This window comes from Myxocyprinus asiaticus, chromosome 34 (assembly GCF_019703515.2).
Source record: "Myxocyprinus asiaticus isolate MX2 ecotype Aquarium Trade chromosome 34, UBuf_Myxa_2, whole genome shotgun sequence".
Classification (NCBI taxonomy): domain Eukaryota; kingdom Metazoa; phylum Chordata; class Actinopteri; order Cypriniformes; family Catostomidae; genus Myxocyprinus; species Myxocyprinus asiaticus.
The window spans coordinates 20,602,142-20,619,732 of NC_059377.1; the positions used below are offsets into that span (position 1 = coordinate 20,602,142).

The 17,591-nt window shown below is 37.5% G+C and overlaps 1 protein-coding gene across 1 annotated transcript in view; it reads right to left on the reverse strand.

The window, feature by feature from the left end:
- LOC127425333 (CUB and sushi domain-containing protein 2-like) overlaps positions 1-17,591 on the reverse strand; it is a 463,524-nt gene that overhangs the window by 95,302 nt on the left and 350,631 nt on the right. The window contains exons 33-40 of the mRNA XM_051671189.1: positions 14,502-14,597; positions 13,690-13,893; positions 11,924-12,048; positions 5,869-5,965; positions 4,374-4,478; positions 4,125-4,243; positions 2,292-2,361; positions 460-576 (exon numbers count right to left, since the gene is read on the reverse strand). Coding sequence (XP_051527149.1) covers positions 460-576; positions 2,292-2,361; positions 4,125-4,243; positions 4,374-4,478; positions 5,869-5,965; positions 11,924-12,048; positions 13,690-13,893; positions 14,502-14,597 — 933 coding nt within the window. The remainder of the gene's footprint in view (positions 1-459; positions 577-2,291; positions 2,362-4,124; positions 4,244-4,373; positions 4,479-5,868; positions 5,966-11,923; positions 12,049-13,689; positions 13,894-14,501; positions 14,598-17,591) is intronic.

Genomic DNA, 17,591 nt, shown 5'->3' on the forward strand with positions numbered 1-17,591 from the left:
AAGTAGTCACCCTTTTCCTAGAATTTGCAGAAATGTACTCTTGACATTTTCTCAACCAACTTCTTGACGTATCACCCTGGGATGCTTTTTAAACAGTATTGGAGTTCCCATCTATGTTGGGCACTTATTGGCTGCTTTTCTTTATTATTTGGTCCAAGTCATCAATTTCAAAACTTTTTTTTTTTTTTTTTTATTAAATTTTAGTTTTATCATGAAATAATTTAATATGGTGGCACAATTATATTTTTGTCTACAAAACTAATTTCAAACATTTAAGCATACGCCTTCAGATCAAAAGATTTTCAGTCAAGTGTTTCAAAAGTTTTGACCGGTAGTGAAGATCATTGAGCCTTCTGGAACCCCCAAAACAAAGGCAGTGAAGTAAACAGGACATAAGGGTTAATCTTAAACCAGGAAAGTCTTTTTAAATACCGTCTGTTAATTCTGCTGTGTCCTTACCATAACCGACTGGCAAGTAAATCCTCCAGGTGCAGTCACTGTTGCTAGGGTAGTTTCCTGGGAAACCAGGGCTAAGGATGGTGCCTTCCATCTCCTCTCTGATCCCCCCACACTGAGCTGTTGGGTAAGAAATATAGTGGAAAAAGTATTAGAAACAATAATTTACAGGAAACACATACCGTGACATAAACCAAACCTGCTGTGCTCAACATTCAACTACCTTTAAAGGCCAATTCAACCAGATGACAGCTGTCAGGCTACCATTACAGAATGATATGAGGCAACAGAATATTACCACTTCTTTAGATTGGTGGGGAAATACATTTGGCAGATGACAGAAAGTGACACTAATCTGCAAATTATGTGTCTATTTTGGTTAGCTAAAATGATCTTTACTGTGGCTTCAAATGAATTTTCCAAACCATATTATCCCTGAAGCAAACCAGCAGAGCATGCTCGCAAAACGTATTCACTAAATTAATGTTGTATTGGATAAAATACATCTATTTTAAATATTGTATGCAACAATAGCATGATTTTAGACAGATGATTTTTTTGCATTTATTGCATGGAAAAAGGAGAATGTAAACATGCATTTTGACATCTAAAATTGCCTGAGTGGGCTACAAGTTGATTGCTGTTTTCCATTGCTTGGTGATCGCCCACCTTGTGCACTGACCATAAAAGCTTTGTGCTAAAGAAAGAAATGTAACACATTAGCTTTCTATTGACATCATAGAGCGAACAAGTCTTTAATTTATTAAAAGGCCAATTCACTTCCCAAAGCTATCAAAGGCCTCTTGAGTACCCCTGTAGCCTTCAATCTTCTTCTCATATCAGTGAAAACGCACAGTCGGTTCCCTCCTCCTCTCAAGGCTTTGAGTCTAAACTACTGATTGATTCAAATATCACTCTGATTAAAGCCCTGGCTTTCTGGCTTCAAAGAGGCTCTATGGATGTGCCGAGAAGCCCTACAAAGCAACAGATTCTGAATGGAGTCTATATAGAGTGGAGGGGTTAAAAATGTGCTCTGCACCAATGAAAAAGCAGCAGATGACTGTCAAAGCCATGAATCATCCCAAAAGCCACATCCAGGATCTAAAATTTACTTTTTTGCATCACCTTCTAATGGCGAGTGTATTGATTAATCAGCCACAAATATTTCTTACTGATCATAAAACTGCATTATTTTTTATCAAAAATATATATATTTTAACCCCTTGAACATGTGATTATTTAATAGTCCTTTTCTTGCTTTTTTTTGTTACAAACTACACAGGTTACAGCAGCATATACGAGCTAGACTCATTGCTCTTAACTTTGCTTAATGCAAGAAATTTCCACTTATGTATTGCCACATGGAGTTCTAGAGGTAGAAGAAAAAAAACAAAACAAAAAAAAACTTTAGGCATCCTTGATAAACTTCTGATGGTAAAGTTTCCATGGAGGTAAACATTCTGAGATCTGAGTGGCAACAAATGCTTTTATTTGACAGTTTACATGTCTTTGATTTGAATTGTTCACATTGCTTACTTCAGTGAGGGGCAGATTCTCATACTCACAATTTGATTTAAACCATATTATGCCAGAAAGTATTATGTTGCAGTTGCTTATAAAGTTACTGTACACTGGCAAATACCTCCGTTTCATTTACTCAAATTTGGTGCTTGGCCAGCGTTCCTTTTGGACGCTGCCCACATCAAATATATACACAGACACAAATACCACAATAAAGTGCATTCAGGGCTGGCAGGTAGCTCCGAGCTCATAAATCTGCAGTAGAAAGGATTTACAGAAGAAATAAATGAATAAAAGATGACATGAGTTATTACCGATGCAGAGAGGAGGTGGATAGTTCCAGCGCCGTACAGGCCCTGGCATGCATGAGATATGGGAGACTCCCTGCAAAAGATGAAAAAACAGACAAAAAATAATAAAATATATAAAACTATAAGTTTCACTCTTTAGTTCATTAATTTAGTATGTACACTGTCCACTCTCTGACCTCCACAGTTTGGTCCATTATGACTCATCATGATAGTTCCCTCTCGACATAATATGGTCATCATATTTCTTCTAATTTTCAGATTCTCAGAGAAAACCATTCACTATATCACAAGATGCTGGAGTTGCAATACTGCATTGAACTAGTCAATTAGTAAGGTTGACTAATTAGTAGTTGTGATTATTATTATTAATAATAATAATAATAATAATAATAATCGGGCTAATCAGCTGAGGAGAGGGATAAAGGCAGCCGGATGCAGCAGTTCGAGAGAGAGCCACATGTAGCTGCTGTGAGTGTATTTATGTTTGTGTCTTTTTGTTTAAATTAAATGTAACTTTGATGTTTCATCCAGTTCCTGCCGCATCCTTTCCTATTTTAATCCCCCGGTGAATTGGTGCCGAAACCCGGGAAGGCGGAGGGATGCGCTGTCGTGGAGTCCTCGCCACTGCTGTCTGCCCAAAGGAACAGCCGCAGCCATCCGCCGGGGGATGGAGGAGACGCTGCCATTCTCCTGGACGTGGAGGAACGGCCGCCGTCTGTGAGGGGAGGAGGGGCTCGCTGTCGGCCGCCTGGAGCAGTGGAGCCACTGACAGAGACGGAGGGGCTTGCTGCCGGCCGCCAGAACGTGGAGGGGCATTCCATCCGCCAGGGGTCGGAGGACTCGCTGCTATCCATCCGGGGAGGAGCAGCTGTCGTCTGCCAGAAGGTGGAGGAGTGGTCGAGGACCAGGCAATGGCGTGTCTGGGAACCGGCGAGCAATTTTTTCTCTCTCTCTCCTCTCTTTCTCTCACTTTCGCTCTGCCTCGCTCTTTCACTCTCCCCTTTTGCCTCCCCTTGTCTCCCTCCCAGGTCTCGAGAGAGGCGGGGAAAAGCCTGCCGGCAGGCACAGCCAGAAGGGCAAGGCCCCCCCAGATGGGGGGGGGGGGGTGGAGAGATGTGACTACACCCAGCCCCAATCAGGCTAATCAGCCGAGGAGAGGGATAAAGGCAGCCAGATGTGGCAGTTTGAGAGAGAGTGAGCCGCTGTGTGTGAGTTTATGTTTTTGTCTTTATGTTTTAATTTGACATAAAATATTACTTTGACTGTTCAGCCGGTTCCCACTTCCTCTTTTCCCATTTTAACCCCCCTGTTACAGTAGTCTATATAGATGTTTTTATTTATTTATTTATTTATTTATTTATTTATTTATTTATTTTATGCAGAGCGCTTTAATTTGCAGCATGCTGTGCTTTAGCTGTTAGACAGTTTATGCAGTAAAACCATCTCGGAAAAGATGTCTTTGAATTCATCCCCTTTCAAGCATCACCATTTCAGCCATATAAATTCAGACAGACTCTTGGGATGTTGTGTCATGTCTCAAACTGTTTTGAGCATCCCACAATAGACATTGCACTTTTAAGATAAAAATACTCCAACTTTTAGGAATTTTCAGAACCGTGCATTCTGTTGCACTCTATCTAACTATTGTTGAACGTAACAATGCATCTTATACAAAAAAAACAAAACAAAAAAAAACAAACAGGATTTCCTGAAGAAAGATTAACTGACAAGTCGTTTAGACAACTTACAAGTCGATTATAAAAATATGAAGCTTTGTACATCCCTAACAGGCTAGGTCTAACCGTTTGGTCCAACTCTTGGCAACCTCTCTCTCACCTGCAGAGTATAACCAGGGTCACACTGGAACGACACCACATTGTTCATCTGTAGCCTCTCACCCACTTTGAAGCCATTCATGGGTAAAACTGGCTCAGGACAGCTTGTGAGGGACACGGCTGTGAGAGAGAAAGAGACAATATGACAAATAAAGAACTGAATTAATCTGAATGTAGAAGCCAAGAGAGTTTTTAGAGGTGTGTGCGCAGCCCAGATGCACACACACCAGACTTGCAACAGATGTCTTACTCTTGTACTCCAGACGGAAACCAGCTGCAGAAACACTGATGTCTGAGAAGAAGTGCAGGTAAAGCTGGTTGGAGGTGCTGTTCAGGAGGGCTGGGACTGTTGTGCCTACAGATTAAAAATCTGTAAATGTTAAAATGCTCACTGTTTCAAAAGTATAGCCACAAGACATAAACAATATGTGTGTTAACATGAGTTTTGTGTGATAAAAACACTTACTGACCTTTTCTGTGTAAAGTTATAGCCAATTTTACAACTTCGTTGTCATGATGATGTAATGTCAACAAACTCTAAAATGACTGTAAAAATGATGATTTAAACAACTTTACATCTCAAATAATGCAAGAGTTTTGACAGAAGAATTAATGTAAGTGCTTTTATAAATTTATAAGCTTCACATTTCTGTGTTTAAACCCTCCAAAAATTGGCCACATTCACTTCCATTGTAAGTGCCTCACTCTAACCTCGTTTTTGCTTTTTTAAAGAAAAGATTCTTTTTCTGTGGTAATCAACATTATGCCACAAATGCTGTTGATTGAGCTTAACTTGTATTGAACTCAGAATATTCCTTTAAAAAAAAAAAAAAAAGAAAACATTAAATGGCTCATTGAAATGTAATACAAAAATAAATAACAACAAATAAAATACAACAAAATGTATATATATATATATATATATATATATATATATATATATATATATATATATATATATATATATATATTTGTTGTTATTTATTTTTGTATTACATTTCATTTATATATATATATATATATATATACAAGTGAACATGCAAATGTTGTACATTTGGAAAAAAAAAATATATTACACCTAAAATATCAATGGGTTTCTCAAGTTATAAATCACTGAGGTCAAAGGAGTTAAGCTGACAATAAAAAGTTTGGGAATTATTGGTTTAGCTGAATTGGGATGGAACAGTAAAAGGTAATTTCCAATATTTATGGAATGATGAGGTATTTATATATATATACACACTTCCTCATTTCATAAATGTGTCACACAGATTTATTGAATCCCCTTAATCATATGATCCAGTAAGTGTGATTTGATTGGCTCATTTGTCTTCACACTGTACTCCTTTATTAATTTTAGGCTTTATTATTCATGTATCTCTCTCTAAGGCACTTGTAACATTTGTGTCTGGTCCTTGTGCCAGTAAAAGAGAAATTCAGCATTACCCATTGTGCAAGTAGCTTCTGCTTACACAGTGCAACACAAAAGCAAACTAATGACACTAAAGAATCCTCCACATGATCTATAAACCTTTTTTAAAAAAAAAGCAGTAACCCTTTGCATTATAATGCGGCTGATACATGGTTGCAAAAGAAAGACAAGGCTAAATTTATTTACAATGAAACTACAAAGACATCCACAGAGAAATTTGCAAAGCATTCAAACAACAACAGCAGGATTACTGTGACCATGTGTGTTTATGTAATGAATTGAGCTATAGAAGTATGACACAGTTTCAGCCCACCTGAAAAGCTCCCCAGCATGGTGTCAGTGTTGTCACCACCATCAAACACCTCAAGAGAGTCCCAGTTCTGCTCAGTCACAAAGCTAATCACCTGGATCTGAGAGAAAGGAACAGAACAAAGAAAATAATACAGAGGCTTGCTTCTTTTTGAGCATCATTGGTTTATACTAAAAGTAAGGTTGGATTGTAGGCTCTTCGTCAACACTAAAGTAAAAAAAAAAATAATAATAATAATAATAATAAAAATAATAACAGGAATGTGTCAAATACAGATGTCTTAAAATGCTTATGTTACATAACATTTTTCAGCTTAATAAAATCTTCAAAAAAATGTCATCTTCAAATCAGAGCGGCATTCTGCATTTGATGTATACTGAATGTCATTCACTTAGTTCTTCCAGTGTGCAGCCCAGTAAATATTTTGGTAGACATTTATTTTTGCCCCAGCCTTAAACAAGCCTAGAAATTGTCTGGTCACAGTGGCATGTCTATGGCTATTGCTGGAAGATTGTAGCATCTGATAGCCTTGCCGTCAAATGGCACATTTATTTGTGCTTGCTTCACATGGTGAATTGGAAATTTCATGAGAGGGACGGGGTTAGATTTATATCCAGCCTGTCATGAGCAGTCTGTCTGACACAAAATGAAAACACACCATCAATCCACCCTATGCCATCAGTTAAGAGCTCTGCTTCACTGCATCTTACCCTTAAATATAAAAGTAGTGTACATTATTCAGTGACAATATTTGGTCCTTTTTGGCTGGGCAAATGTGCAAAATTTGAAAACTATTCTAAACTAAGATTATTTGTGTGATCCAACTCATAAATCAGCATGAATGTCATCAATTAAGGCAGAGTGATATAGCTAAATTATATCTCAATATTTTCAGACTTTTGACTGTATTTGATATACATCTAAATATGTATGTATTTGCTAAAAAATGGCTAATTCCATTTTCAATGTATTATTATTATTATTATTATTATTATTATTATTATTATTATTATTTTAAATAAAAGGAACAATAATTACAACCAATATACTCTAGTTTTAAAATTCAAAATGTTTAATGTAAGAAGTAGCAAACAACTAAAATCTAGTTTTAAACAATCAAGGTATGTTATCCACACCATTTTGCACTAAATAAATATGAAGAAAAATTATATTCAACCATTTTTAATTATGTGCACCAATAAACACAACATTATATAAACAATATACTGTATATTTATTAATATATTAAGCAATTTTTGTCTAAATATCATTTGCTTAGAAAAAAGCTACAAGGATTTTTGACGTAAACCAATTGTTGAATCAGAATTTTATAGCAATTTAATGAAGTTAATCATAAAAATTAACTTACCAACTCATACTGTATGCCATTTTTAGCGTACGTTTAAATTAGAGAAACTATTAAAACATCTCTGTCTTAACGCTCTCATTCTCACAAGTAAGAAAACAAACAACAAATAGTTTTTCAGTTACACGTTTCTGGTAATCTCATTGGTCAAATACAAGGCACATTAAAATCTTTGTGAAATTTATGATGTGGCTTGATTTTATAACTCCAGCAAAATCATTGTAAATACATCGCAAATATGCAATATATCACCCAGCCCTATTGACAATAGAGTAAGAGAAAAAATATGCACAATTACTGTAATTGTAGTGAAATCTCTCTTAAATCTCCTAATCTGCATCTCTTTTCTTTCATACAGTACCACTGCCTCTTCATATCAGTCTATCTTACTTTCAGTGATGCTGTAATCATTTCTGCATGTTTCCAATTCTCCTACAGTGAGAAGTTTATGAATTGGGTTAAAGGCAATTAAGTAAGTGGTCCTGAACTCCTCCCATGTTTTAGAGCTATATTTGATTACACTTGTACCCAGCAGCAAGAGGCTAGACTGGAGAGGCGTGTGCAGATGCTGCTTGATAGAAGTCACTTTTATCCAACTGGCACTGCTCACCTTGCCTACTTTCACATAAGACCCTTATACATATAACTGCTTCAACCATTCTAATCTATGCTTCTTATAAGACAAAGGTAAATATATGTATGCAAATTTTGTTTCATTCATCTTACTACTTTATACTTTAATATTTACTTGAGTTCTGTTGTACTGAATATCCGCATGGCTAATATTCACTGAGGACTATGTAACATTCTAAGTTGATGTACTTCAGAACAGAGAGGATTGAATATTTTGGGATGCATTTAAGGTAAGCAGCAAGGATATCTGGCTCTGCTCCAGAGTACCGCAGGGACCAGTCATGGGCCCACTGCATACTGATTGCAGTGGGGGCAGGTCTCTACTGAACCAAGTTAAAGCTCACTTTCTTCCCCCCAGAGAGTCTGCACTGTAGGAAATCGTCTAGCATTCTCCATCATCATATGTAGGAAATCTGCCTAGCATTCTCCAACAATATGTTTACGATTATGACAAGGATCAGTTTAGAAACCTGATTTCAAATATTCTCCACCATTAAATGTAAGACCTCAGGCTGGACTTGCCCACATGTCTTGCATTTAAAATATGTAATGGGATTTAGCAATGCTGGGACTTATGTCCGCGTTATTCACTCTTATATGTAATAATGTAAGGAATTTAGCTCAAGACAGAATTACGATTAATTCCGGGGAATCTTGACAGAATAAATGGCTACGTCTAATCAACCGGCGGCCAGCACTGAGTTGATGCGACATATTTGTTAACTCTTAAATATTAGTAATATTACTCTCATGGTCATTGAAAATAACATCACAAATATGTTGAAATATTGTTTATGAGCATCGGTTTTGGATCATAAAGTTTAAGGGACCAAATATTTTTATTTATTTACCAGTCAACTTCTTTTTTGAATACAAACAAACTTTATTTACTAATCCAAAACATAAACTAAACTAACACATATAGAGAAAAATGAACACAGGTTAAATGATGAGTTTTTCAAGAAATGAATGGAATTTAACTGTAAAAGAGGAAAAGGAAAGTGTGTTGAGTCTAGAGACCTGTTTGCCCTTAACAACCGCAATACTTCATTCAACAAGTCTTGATCTGTGATCGGGTTCCTCAAATTATAAATCAAAGCACCAGATTTCAGTGAAAGTCTGGAGGTAATTGTTCTTGCATTATATTGCGTTGTGTTGATGTCCTTGGTTTGGGTTCTGGGAGGTCTATGTTGAGTTTGATGGTCTTGATGTTCCGATGTTGCTGGAGTGTCGATTTCGGCAGAAATAGATTATGCAAGCTGGACTGATGATGGAAAGATCAACTTCAGCTGCAGAAGAAGTTTGCAACTTCTACATTCTAGAGACTTTGTGGACTTTGAAACGAGGACACCCGTGAAGGACCTCTTGGTCTCAAGAGTTTCCCTTGTAAACTAGCATGATGGTTACATGAGAACTTGTCTTGCTGGAACTTTTCCGGAGAGGAGAAGGACAGCTGTTATTCAAGGCGGGATTTTTGAGTTGATTTTGGCCGCACCCCAAAGGTGGTTTGAGCCAATCAGAAATGTATTTTGCCATGTCACATGGTCATCATTTTCCCTCCTTCTTCAAAGGTGATTTATGAGCATTGTTCTCAAGTCTTTCCAGTCTCTTGCTCGAAATAGGGCAATGTTTAATCATACGTTTTAATATCATTCATATGCTAAGGTGTATAATAACATAACCTTCATTAGCATTCGAGACATGCAAAATGAAACTCAATGACAGTAAATATGACATACATTCATGTACTTTCATGAATATTTACATGCTAGTCACAAAACATGAGTATACCTGATTAAAAATCATAATGATTAATTCATTGGTTTTATTGTATAACAATTTCCAGGGTTATTATCAAGTTAAACCTTGAATGGCACTTGGCAGATTATGTACAGGATATAATTACAGTAAAGTAAGCTTTGCAATTGTATCAAAGTTCCTGGATTAAACTGAGATGTCCTGATATGTGTATGTACATGAAAAGTTAATTTTGTACATTTGAAGTTAATAGCAGAGCATTAGTTTTGTGTCCTGCTAAAAAGATAATACAAAGGGATCCTTTCAAGGAAAGTCTGTTCAGCTCTTTTGGTTTGGATGAGTTGTTAGCATGTTTGGGTGTTGTGTTGCTTCAACTGATCTACCTTGGTTTTCAAGGCAGTTAACATTATTCGGATGTGGGTTTTAGCTCATTTATGGCTTTGAGGAATATGGGGCTTCTGTTTTATTCTCTTAATTCTTTTTCTGCCTCCAATCACTACAGCATTGCAGTCTTACCTGTAATAACCACAAGCAAAGGCTAGAGGTATCTGTGTTAGCCCAGGCTTATTGAAAGATATAATAATGCTATATACTGAACCCAGCCTTTAGAGATGTTTCATGCAAAGGCTCTGAGGAGACCACCCTCAGTAGGTGCCAAATAAACTCAGAAAACCCTTTACAACTAGTCTGTGGAGATAGATAGAGTTATGAAGTATGATTCAAGGCTGTAAAAAATACTGTTCAAAATCTGAAAATTAAAGGCATTGACTCGAATGTGAGATTCTAAACTTTTATGGTCTGCACTGAAATGAAAAATTGATACAGTTAAAAAAGTAACAGCCATGAAATAGACTTGGTAAAATCTCCACCCTGAGTACATTTTCAAGTGTTAAAGAATATCTAGTGACACAGAAATAAACCCTTGTTTAGTGATTTTATTCATTATGCATTAGAAAAGAGCATGAATAAGGGGTAACATGTAGTCAGGCTGGCAGGGTGATCAGAACTTAATCAACACAGAAACAAGACGGACCTATATTAATTTATATATTATTATTAATCTGCAATCTAGTTACTTTTATGGACTAGTTAGCTAACATTTTTAGCTACTATGTTCCATGACAGACTCTTCCGTGTGACCAATGCTTCATTTTCTTGCTTTAACAAGGGACTCTAGTGCATCATTTATGTTTATCCTATATATACCGATCAGCCACAACATTAAAACCACCTGCCTAATATTGTGTAGGTCCCCCTCGTGCCACCAAAACAGTGCCAACCTGCACCTGCTATTCTTCTCACCACAATTATACAGAGTTACCGTAGACTTTGTCAGTTCGAACCAGTCTGGCCATTCTCTGTTGACCTCTCTCATCAACAAGGCATTTTCATCTGCTGAACTGCCCCTCACTGGATGTTTTTTTTTTTTTTTTTGGCACCATTCAGAGTAAATTCTAGAGACTGTTGTGTGTGAAAATCCCAGGAGATCAGCAGTTACAGAAATACTCAAACCAGCCCGTCTGGCACCAACAATCATCCATGCGATTATCTAATCAACCAATCGTGTGGCAGCAGTGCAGTGCATAAAATCATGCCGATACGGATCAGGAGCTTCAGTTAATGTTCACATCAACCATCAGAATGGGGAAAAAATGTGATCTCAGTGATTTGGACCATGGCATGATTGTTGGTGCCACATCGGCTGGTTTGAGTATTTCTGTAACTGCTGATCTCCTGGGATTTTCACATACAACATTCTCTAGAATTTACTCCAAATGGTGCCAAAAAAACAAACAAACAAAAAAAAAAAAAAACATCCAGTGAGCAGCAGTTCTGTGGATGGAAATGCCTTGTTGATGAGAGAGGTACACAGAGAATGGCCAGACTGGTTTGAACTGACAAAGTCTATGGTAACTCAGATTACCATTGTGGTGAGAAGAATAGTACCTCAGAATGCTATTCTGAGATGCGGGTTGACGCTGTTTTGGCAGAATGAGGTGGTTTTACGTTGTGGCTGATCGGTGTTTATATATATATATATATATATATATATATATATATATATATATATATATATAATAGTAATGTAACTGTTTTGAGTTGCTAGACAGTGCTAATTAGATATTTTTGTGTTGTTATGAAAAAAGATACACCACAGAGTGATAAGTGGCACCAGTATGTTGCCATGGACAATGGTCAAATATAAAATTTTGATGACTCGATGTCACAACTGAGCTTTAAGAATCTAGTATTCCAGGGAGCTGTGTAAGAAGGTGTTTTATTGTTGCTAGAAGGCCATACCTGGATTCCCATTCCCTCAGGCACAGTGATCTTCCACACGCAGCTCAGGCTGTTCAGGTACGGCTCAGGGTAACCAGGGGACAGAATAGTGCCTATTTTCTGGGTTAGATTCCCTCCACATGGCACTGTAGCACAGATAAAAAGAGAAAAGAATGAGAGAACAGGCAGAGAAAGCAAACCTTACATACAGAGCTGAGCACAAATCCCCTACTGTCCCCAATAAATGGTAAATGGTCTGCACATATATAGCACTTTTTTTTTTTAACCTTAACGGTTCTACAAAGTGCTTTACACTGTGTCTCATTCACCCATTCACACACACACTCAGACACCAATGACAGCAGAGCTGCCAAGCAAGGCACTAGCCTGCCATTGGGAGCAACTTGGGGTTCAGTGTCTTGCACAAGGACACTTTGGCATGTGGGCCAGGAATCGAACCGCTAACCGCTAAGCCTGAGCCACAGCCCTGTGTTCAAGCATCTGGTATTTGCAGCGGAGTGCACAGGTAAGCAGCACATATGATTTAGGGTTCCAGTGTGTGTATATTTATACAGTCCAAAACAAGGAGTACCTGCAGCAACACCTGCCATACAAGTGTATTTGTGAGTGCCAGAGGCCATGGCTGCTCGCCCACAGCTGTGTGTTGCCGCTTGTTAGCCAGAAAGAGAACGTGTTAGTGACAGCTCTCTCTCAGGAGGAGTAGGCTCGAGACTGTTTGCTATGTTTCACCTCAAGGAAAGCCACCAGAGCTGTGATGTGACTCTAACACAATGCTTATTCATCCAAGCAAACTCAAGCAAAAGCATTTGAGGACGTTGAGGAGGAAAGTAAATATGTAATGCTTAACGGTGATATGTGCAATTTCTGTGCTACTAATGTCATCAATCGAGATCAGAATTTCTCTGAACAGTCCCTCCATATGCTACTGGTAGATCAAACAGATAGTCTTGACCCAAACGCATGCCATTGGTTGAGCCAATGTTGCTGTTTGGGGCTGGTTGAGGTGCTCAAACAAACGTAGTATTGTTTTGATTGTGCTAATGAGCCACAGTGTTTACACTTTTCTGGGAAATCCTCCTATGAATTAATTTTTTCTTATAGTTTTCTCTGCATATTAAGTTAGGATAGGATAAAGTAGTTTAACATTGAAAAAAATAAAATAAATACCTTTCATCATATAATAATGAACCAAGATCCAGTAACTCAAACGTTTTAACTATTTCCTTAAATGTATCTGGTAAAACTATCCATTTATTTACAGTGCAAAGAAATTTACATAATACATTTTAAGGATGGCACATTTAGATGGCAGGATGGCAGATCTACACAGAATGTAAAGCATCATTGATGGACAAGCTCTAAAAATACCTGAGATTTATATTAAATGACAAGTATGGCTCTCGTTGAAATTACAGTCATCAAGGAAAAAGAAGTTTGAAATCTGGATAAAAAGCTCTGAGCTTCAGGTGGAACTATGGTCTAGCAGTCAAAGCATGTGACACATATGAGATGCGATATGGGTGTCGCGATTTTGAATCTGGCTTGCAACATTTCCTGATGTGGTTTCCTCTCTCTCTTGCTTCTATTTCGTAATAATTTCTCCCCTGTAATCTCCATAAAAGTGGAAAAAAGGCTAAAAATTAAATAATAATGTGGTTTCCTCTCTCTTGCTTCTATTTCGTAATAATTTCTCCCCTGTAATCTCCATAAAAGTGGAAAAAAGGCTAAAAATAAAATAATAATGCAATGTATTATGCATTTCTCACCAATGCAGCTGGGCATGTTTCCATTCCACTGGGCCAGAGCATTGGGTACAGTCAGGCACTCGATGGCACTAGGTCCCTCCAGGATGTATCCTGCATTGCACTCGAAACTAACCATGGCTCCAACTGCAAAGTTGTTCCCTGTGCGCCTGCCGTGCCTGGGCTCAGGGACTGAGCTGCACTGGGTCGCGCTGGTCCTTGGAACAGCTGAATAAAATCAACATAAAATAAACCCCCACCATTATAAGATACATTTGTAGAAAAAAATAAACTCCAGGTTGCTATAACGACTGTCTTGAGAAACACTTAACAAGTGAGAAATACTTCATAATGCATTATACATGCAGTCATGCATCAGACTGTTAGTGTTACTGGCACTTTACGGTTGAACCACAGTAGGTACATTACAGTGTACAGCTGGATGGGATGCCACAGAACACCACTATTTTAATACTTTTATAAGATGCTGTACTTTTCCATTAAGGACACGGCAGGAAACTGACAGATGCATGACTGCAGAGCACAGGAGAGGCAAGATAATACAATAATGCTGCTATAACTCCTAAAATGCAAGTTATCTATTATAGAGAAAAATGCAGGGGGTAAAAGCACACTTTAACAGGAAGCCCCATGGCTGCCAAAGAGGTATTTACAGTATTGTTAATTGTGTGTGTGTGTGTGTGTGTTGTCAGGGGACTGAGCCTCTCTCAATCAAAACTGATTTCATCACATAACCAAAAGTTAAACCTCAAAACTTTTGACCTGTTAATAGTAAATGAAAACAGCATGGAAAGAAACCTTTAAAGAATGTTTACCTTGGTAGACCAGGTGGAAACCCCTTGAACTTGACTGACCCTTGGAGGAGAAGCGTATGAGGATCTGGTTGGAGGTGGCTAGTGGCAATGATTCACCTGAAAAACAGACAATGGGTTTTAAGGAGGTGAAATCACAACACAACTGGTAAAGATGTTGGGGGAATTCACAAACATACACTACCGGTCAAAAGTTTTGAAACACTTACTCATTCTTTATTATATTTTTGTTTTCTTCACATTTTAGAATAATAGTAAAGTCATAAAAACTATGGAATAACATAAATGGAACTACATAAACCAGATGTAGTTTTGTTGGTGTTTCTCCCAAAGACAAACTCAGCTGTGATCGGTGGCATGTTGTTTTGTCACATGACTTGGTTCGTTGAAAGTTTAACCCTTTACTGACAGCCAAGAGTCTTCTGAACTCAGGTCAGTCGGTTTAAATGAATTAAAATTATGCGTTGCGTATAGTGAAGCCAAAAGACAATGTTCACGCATGTGAACGCGGGGTCGCACGAGGTTAAAATGACGAAAGTGTGCTTGACAGCATGGTAAATTTGGATATTTGCCAGGTTATAATGCTCTTATCCATTTGATCATCATGCAATGAATTACTGCTGCCATGATTACTAGATCATGTACATAAATGTCTCTTTTAAACAAAATTCAGTTTACTGCCTGATTTCAATGTGTTCAAAAGAATGGCAATTACTTGATATAAATATGCATGGCGTAGTGCTATACTGGCGCATATAGCAGCTAGTTAAACTGGATGGCAGGTGGTTAGTTAAACAGGTTTAGATAGTTTTTTTGCACTGAGATGTTTAGTGAATTCACTCCACAATGTTTTAATTGCAGAATTGTACATTATTTACTTACATTATATCTGTGTACTGTATCTGTCCTTTAATTTTGCATTTCAGGACATCAGTTTAGAATGAATATTTTTCCTAACAAATGTTGCAAACAAATTCTCTTAATAACCACACCACAATCTCAAAACACCCTCACCTGGCTTGTCCTCTGTATCGCTCATTACTAAGTGTATGTGCTTTCTGTGGCACGGTGTGGGGGCTGAGGCTTTGAATCTACCCACAGCTCCCTAGGGCACCACTGAGCTCTACAGTGGTTTGCAGAGAGAAGGTTCGGTGTTGACATATTCCCACAGTGGCCAGAGAATATGAAACTGCACAACACTCTCGCCCATGTTGGGATCGACCAACGCTCCTGCTCATGCCTTTGGCATGCTGAGATGTTATTTGAACAGGCCTCTGTGGGCGACCGACAGAGTGACAGCTAATAATCCGGTCGAGGCAGAGGTGTGGGGAAACCGTGACCGCTGATTTATCCATACCTGCTGCTTTTTGTTCCGATGACCATATTATTTCTAACCCTGGTGCAACACTGCATGGAAACTGCTATCCTGTCTATAAGAATCCTTTACTTTTGTTTAAAGTAAAAGTTCACCCCAAAATGAAAATTCTGTCATTATTTACTTATCCTCTTGTCATTCTAAAACCATATGCTGTTTTCTTTGGAACACAAAAAGCAATTTTTTTAAGAATCTTCTCGTTGCGCTTTTCATATACTGTAATGTAACTTGATTGACATTCACTATGAACTGTTGTTGTATTACAAAAAAATATGTGTATACGTGTTTGGAACAAAATGAAGGTGAGTAATCAATGAAACAATTGTCATTTTTAGGTGAACTATCCCTTTAATATAGGTTTATAACACTTAATTCACAGAGGATAACTTCACTTTAAACATATTTCTTTCCTTCCCTGTGCACGATTTTCTACCCTTACAAAAAATCTAAACTAGCCACAAATTCACATGCAAATGAGCTTTTAATTCACCACAAATGTTTCCCAGAAGTTTGCAGCACTTCGGTGATGGTGGTGAACCTTCGGCAAACCTTTCACAAGTTGCAGCAAAGCTCATTTGCATGTGAAAATTATCAGTGGCGAATTTGCGGAAAGTTTGCAGCAAATTTGCCATGAACTCTCGATTTTAGTAAGGGCACTTAGAATGTTAAGAAATATCTATCAAATCTGACAACTGTGCTTATACCAGTAGTGACATCCATCACATCTTGTTTGCCTTTTCTCCATAGCATGGAAAGATAAGAGAGAATATGTTTTACTTTGCCTTCTCACTATGCATGCTCCAAAATGTGAATTATTTCATGCAACACCCAGCATACTTCACTGATTTCACACTGGCATCTGATGCTAAAAAGCGCATCTGAGATAGTACTGTATATGCGCTCCGAGCAGCTCACCTTCCTTGAGCGCAAAGGGTTTCACACCGTATGCTAATCGCAGGTGTTTGACTGGTGTGACGAGTGAAGAAAAAATAGAAATGAACACAACTCATTGCCGTTGTCATGGGAATGTCAGAAAGAGAGAGAGAGCGCAAGATAACCCTGTTAATCTGATCCAATTTGAAATCTCCTCAACTGACCACATTAAAATGAACTTCAATAAGGCTGAATAAAAGCTTTCAGCCTCAGTGTCTCACTGGAAATTTCTGTTTAGCTAGTCTGTATTTTTTTTATTTAATTTTTTTTATTCTGTTTTCTTTTCTTTTTTTAAATAAGAGATCCCTATTTATTGGATCCCACTCTATTGAGTTCTGTTAATTAGGCTCGATGAGTCATCAAATGTGTTATTTTATAGACAAAAACCATGTTTTATTTTCTTGAGTACATCTCTCTTGATTATGTCATTGTGTGCTTTGATAATTACACCTCAGAGTCCTTGCATAAACCAAAGGAGCTGAAGAGATTCAGAAGTACACGTGCAATGTGAAATGGCATTTATACCCCATTTTACTTCAGTGTAAAGAAAATGTGACATATTTTTGAGTGAAACAGTATATTCAATTTATTTGAATGTTTTCTTTTTTATTTATTTTTTATTCGACGGTTAAAATGTAAAAAGATCTGGTATCATAATGAGCTGAACTGCAGACAAGCTTGTGTCTCTTTTACTTTTTGGTGTTACTCATCTTGTCAATTGAGCTGCTTAATTGACCTTTTTTTTATTTACCTTTATGTCTGAATGCATTCTCTTTAGCATTCAT